General features: G+C 45.2%; 1 protein-coding gene across 1 annotated transcript; it reads right to left on the bottom strand.

Annotated features, from left to right (window-relative positions):
* Positions 1–2,130: 2,130 nt before the first annotated feature.
* LOC147636141 (protein CLMP1-like) lies at positions 2,131–5,511 on the bottom strand. Its single transcript, XM_086801590.1, has one exon. It carries the CDS (start codon positions 5,121–5,123, stop codon positions 2,457–2,459), a length of 2,667 nt encoding a protein of 888 aa, XP_086657716.1. The 5' UTR covers positions 5,124–5,511; the 3' UTR covers positions 2,131–2,456.
* Between the last annotated feature and the right edge of the window lie 342 nt (positions 5,512–5,853).

The raw sequence follows: 5,853 nt of genomic DNA, 5'->3' as shown, positions 1-5,853 counted from the left end.
CCCCTGGCTCCAATATTCCAATTAAATGTGCTTGGATCATGATCATACTTTGTAAAGTTGTACATGTGGACCCCACCCTCACTCTTACAAAGTTTGGTCACCATCTAAGCACATTTGGTTAGAACGTGTAGGCCATGGACACAATTTTGAGGGGGCTCTCTAAGGCTAAGACACATTAAAAAGTAAGCTCCTCGCTTGCACATTCCAACCAATTGTGCTCGAGTGGTGAACCAAACTTGAAAATTTTAGTCACCATTTGAGCATACTTGCTTAGAATGTGCAGGCTAGGGGCCCAATTGTGAGGGGGCTCTCTAAGGCCAAGACACATTAAAAGGTAGGTCCCTAGCCCACATATTCCAACCAAATGTGCTCAGATGGTGATAAATTACAATGAAAAAAGCGAGACACTAATGATATAATAATAAAAAGCCATCTCAAATGTGATAAATTACAAAAAAGCGAGTCACTAATGATATAATAATAAAAAGCCATCTCAAATCATCTAATATGCTCTTATGCTCATCTACACGAAGCCATCAGAGAAGTTGAGCGCTGTGTTTATGGCTCAGAACTTGATCAAGCCGATCATAATCACTAGATGACACAAGATGTAGGCCTTACTATATCAACTTGGTATTGTTGGAATTGAATGTATCTCTCGTGCCTATGAACATGTTAAAATTGGCAGCTTTCCATGAACATGCTATGTGCATCATTCAACTAAACCCCATGGACCAGCATCCTCGTTGAGAGTTCTCTTTGGCATAGAGGATCTCAACAACTATTAGTCTACTTGCTCCTCATTACCATAAGGGGTAGCAATGATAGTAAAGACATCATCCATTGGATAATAAATTTATAAGTTAGTTGTAGTCAGCTGTAAACATGGCACTAGCATCATGTGCCCTAGGTATAACATGCTTTGGATGCTCTGGTGTAATCAGCCTCTTCGGATCTGCCATGTAGACATGGTGCACTCTCCCCAATCACCATCCATGCATGCTCCATAGAAGCATGCAAATTGGCATGTGAAGATAGTGGGGTGGTGCAAATGGAGTGGAAGCCCAAAGTGCCCTGGAAGTCAAATGCCACCAAGCGATTCACCATGCTGCCATCCACACACCTAAAAAAATCTCATGACCACCCTCGCATCATGTGAGGGATAAGAAGAGGTCGCCCACACCTTGTACACCACTCCACCACACTTCCTTTGCATCTCTTAACCTCTCTGTATCATGTAAAGTGTGCTTCACACACATGCACTAGCACCATCGTGCTCCTCTTTCCCATGGCCAATCTAAAAAAAGCTCCAAATAGCATGTCTGCCAGCCTCCGAGTGCTATATGTATAGCCAATAGAAATGTCTCGAAGACTTAAACTGTCCAATCCACCACTTGCTTTGCATCTCTAAACCTTTCTACATCGTGCGACAGCTAGTGACACCGTAAAGTGTGCTTCATACATGCACCAGCACCATCATGCTCCTCCTTCCCATGGCCAATCTCAAAAAAAGCTCCAAATAACATGTTTGCCAGTTTTCGAGTGCCACAGGTATAGCCAATAGAACAATCTCAAAGACTTGAACTGACCACCACATTTGTTAGACCAAATCCACCGTTGATTCCATGTGACTCCACGATCCCTCATAAATACATCATGAAGGGAGAAACAATGTTATAGAAAATGTGCATCATGCGAGTGATCATTTACTAATGTAAAAATGATACTCCTTGATAATGATGCGAGCCTCTGGGGTGCTAGCAACTCCATCCAAGTGTATCTCTGCATGACGATAGTTGATGTGCACCAAAACAACCTCCTAAAAGTGCAATATAATTTTATCTTAAATGCATAGCGTTAAATACATTAAAGCTATCTATTACATCACAATATAATTGAAGATTTATACCTGCTCTAAAAAGTAGTATCTCCTAGCAAGGCAAGAATGTATAGGTCTCATCAACAAAGTCCACCCACTAAGATAACCACACCAACGGGGAACAGCTCCAAGCCTGTATGAAATTGGTGGTCTTGGCACACTTGGCACAATAAGTGCGCCGTATATAACAGTACAGCAGTTAAAAATTAATAAGTAGAACAGTGAAAAAGAACCGACTCATAAGAAACAAGGGTTGTAAACTTGCAGCTTAAAATAATAATTCTGCCTCATTCAAACAGCTCTTTCCACCCCAACACGAGACTCTGCTTAAAAAGTAACATCACATCAAGATGACGACCCTTTGAAGTGTTGCATCCAGAGGATGAACAGCCTTGAAAATGTAAACTGGGAAACTGCACCCATATGGTCCCCCCAGCAAATATTGAACATGGGAGGACTGTCTTGTGAACACCCCTTCTGAGAGTGTAAGAGAACGAGAGTATCAGAGAACGCACATCAGTTTAGAAACATAAAACTGAAACCCTGGCCAGACTACTGCAGCCTGCTACAGATAAAATCACCCCAGTACTGAGTCATTTCCCATGGTGTGTACAATACTATCACCCTTATAAGCCATATTCCCATCAGCATTAATCTCATGACTGGTTGCAGGAGAAACATCACTAGCAAAACCGCCTGCATTTTCTTGTGCTTCGGCATTTCCTTGAGTCCCCAGCATGTGCTCACACTCTGCAGCATTTGGCCCTTTCAACTCGTGAGGGCAAGCTGAGTTAGCAACATGGTTCTTCAAAACGACAACAATGTCGGAGGGAGAGGCACCGGCCAGTTCAAATTTCTGCACTGCTGCATCTAATATGGTCTTCCATGAAGGCAAACCAAGCTTGAACTCCACCTGAGAGTGCTCAAACAAGATATTGCCCCAGAACAGACTGATCTGAAACCTCATAGCAAGGAACTGTTCCCGAATCTCGGTCTCAGACAACTCTTGAGGAGCATCTTTATTGCCTTGTGCCTCTAACTTGAGGGCATCCCTCTTGCCAGTAGGGCTCATAACTTCCTTTAATCGCCGCTCTTCCAATTTCTCCCACATTTTAGCTGCTACTTGCATTCTTTCTTCTGCTTTGTTGAAGAGTGCAACAGTCTCAGATGAGTCCCAAGAGCTCAGGTCCACTTGGCTAGCTATGGCAAGTGACCACCGAAGCTTCGCGCTCTCAAAGCTCTCCTGTCCAAGGGCAAGAACCCCTTCATAGAAATCTGGCTTTACCCGAAGAGCCTCCTCATACTTCATCTGGGCAAGCTCGTACTGACTTTGCGCCCAGTCAAATGCTGCCTGTAGATGCTCATGGAATGCACCTTTATCACCACTCTCTTCCACAGGTATTCGCTTTCTTGCAGCGCACATGTAAACATTACCCCAGTTGAACAAGGCTAGTGCTGCCACTTCCTGGAACTTGCAGGCGGCTGCCTCGAACAGTGGTTGTGCCTCCTCACTGGTCACGGTCTCCTCTAAAGCTTCAGAACAAAACTCCATCCCTAGCTCATGGAGATCAATATGCGCATCGGGATCTACTCCTATATGCATACGGAAAAGATGAGCAAAGTCCAGTAACCATTCATCAATCTCTATTTCCTTTCCAGAAATTTCTTCTCCATTCTCAAGTTTTCCTGTCTTTCTATCTGTTTCATCTGTTGAGCTCTCCTGTTCCAGAGTGGCACTGCCTGTAGTAGGATCCGCTTCTCCTGCAGATGAACCAGTATGCTCAATATTTTGATCAGTCTCTTCCGTAGTTACATAGTCTGAGTATTCCTCTTCTTCAAGCACTGGTTCCTGCTCTGTGCTTACTTCCACCACATGAAGCCTTAGTGGCACTAGCACAGACGACGAGACCTCAGGTATATCACCATCTGAATTGTCCCGCTCTCCTTCCAAGGGTGCACCTTTAGTTTTCTTCCAGGCAGCCTCAGTTGAAACTGCTGCTTCTGCAAGCCTCAGCTCCTCAGTACTAGTAATGGTTATCAGATCTCCATCCATGTCCTTATACTTGATAAGGACAGCCTTTGATGAGGGGAATCTTTTCCTGACAAGCTCTCTAAGGTCACGGAACTTGCAATTAGCCGGCATCTGGGCTAGCCTGATGTCATGATCGTATATCAGCTTCAATGGCCTGCTGTGTAAGGTCACCTGCTTCTGGACCTTGGAGGTTTTCCTTTGCAAGACCTTGCCTGATGAGCCTCCAGCTCCAGAACCAAGGGATTCTGGAGATTGTGCAACATTGCTACTTGGGGCCTTGGCTTTCCAAGCATCCTTCAGCCTAGAAGCTTGTGCGACATTACCCATTATTTGAGGCTGGAGCGGTGTCTCCATTGAGGAACTAGTGGAAATGCACAATCCAATTTGCTTGGCATCAGAACTGGGAACTTTGAGGGAAGGTTGCTCAAGCTTACCTCCTTTTCTCTTTGGTAATGGTCTGGCAGGTAGGGAAGGGCCTCTGGTAGCTGTGGGGCTAGGACTGCCTCTCACCACGGAGGCTCCAAGGGCAGCTGGGGATGTTCCTGCATAAGATGCTTGCATAGAAGCAGCAGCAGTTGGCCTTCCCTGCATATCCCGCTGGGCTTCCTCCTGGTTTCCTAGGGCGATGCGGAGCCGTTTGGCAAGCTCTAAGGCATCTTGATGGTTCCCATCCTCTTGCAGCATCATCTGCACATCATGGAGTGCGAGCTCGAGCTTGCCAAGGGCTTCCAATGCCCTGGCACGCCGGAAGAGGGCGCGACTGAACCTGGGGTGGACCTCCAAGGCAAGTGTGCATTCGTGGACAACGGCCTCGTACTGCACAGGCTTCATGTGCATCAGGCAAGCAGCTCGGTTGCTGTGGAAGACAGCACGGTCTGGGTGATTGCGAGGGGTGAGTCTGAGGGCTTGCTCATACTGATCCAGAGCGCCTTGGTAATCTTTACTCTGGAACCGGCGATTGCCTTCCTCCTTCAGCTCATGGGCACGGCGCAAAAAAACTGCAGCAAAATGCTCCACCCTTGGTAGAGAAGTAGCAGCAGGAGGAATAGCGGCAGCAGCGACAACTCCAGCACCTAGGGCTTGGATCGATCCAGAAGATGGGGCTGCAGGCTGCTTGGCTGCCACATTTTCTATCTTTGGTGCAGTTGCAGTAGAGGGATCAGAAGTTGTAGAGGTTGCAGGCTTCTTCTTCTTGTTGCCGGACTTGCCCATGGCTATGGCTATACCAAAATGAAAAACAAGGAGGACAGGACAGAAGGTAAGAACCTCTGTGTTTCGCCACGATTAGGATTTTTGCTGATGCTTTGAGGACATAGCCATAGAGACTAGCCGAGGGATTCTTCTGCAGCTCGTCCTTCAGTACTGGTACTTGTGGCTACTTGGAGAATGTCTTGAAGCTTTGCCACCATAGCCAGAGCAGAGCCCTTCCACCATGTTATGTTCCTGCTAAAAAGAGAAATATCCAGAGGCAGGAAAGCTCATACTTCTATTACCATAGCCATAAGGTCCTGCAACAGTGTGGTGCTGTGGTTGTCCTGTTGTGCTCAAGAAAGCCCTCCTGATATGCGGCACGAAAAAACAAATGTATTAATTAATTATGTAAGAAGGAGAAATTTAAACATTTTCATCTTTATTCTGTTCATTATCATTATATTTCTAGAAATACTATCGACCATGAAGTACGATTATTGAAGGAATTATTACTTAAAATACTATTTTTAGTGGCCTGCTTTTTGCATATTGGCTTGCCACATGCAAAAAGAAACGCTAAGCAAGCTATAGGATTTATTTGCTTATCATCAATGCTCAAATTTGTTTTCCTTCCCTTTCTTTTTCTCTCCCTCTCTCTTTCTTTTGGTTCCTTCTCTCTCTTCAATCTCATATCTTAAATTTAAGATATTGTAACATCTTGATTGAAAAATAAGTTGTGCCTTGTCTATCT

The sequence above is a fragment of the Cibotium barometz genome, chromosome 8 (assembly GCF_041138505.1).
Source record: "Cibotium barometz isolate CiBa-2024 chromosome 8, ASM4113850v1, whole genome shotgun sequence".
Taxonomy (NCBI): domain Eukaryota; kingdom Viridiplantae; phylum Streptophyta; class Polypodiopsida; order Cyatheales; family Cibotiaceae; genus Cibotium; species Cibotium barometz.
This window is presented reverse-complemented; position numbering and strand designations above follow the sequence as displayed.

Excerpts from the sequence above, each read along its gene's own strand:
- LOC147636141 (XM_086801590.1), bottom strand. The coding sequence starts at position 5,123 with ATGGGCAAGTCCGGCAACAAGAAGAAGAAGCCTGCAACCTCTACAACT.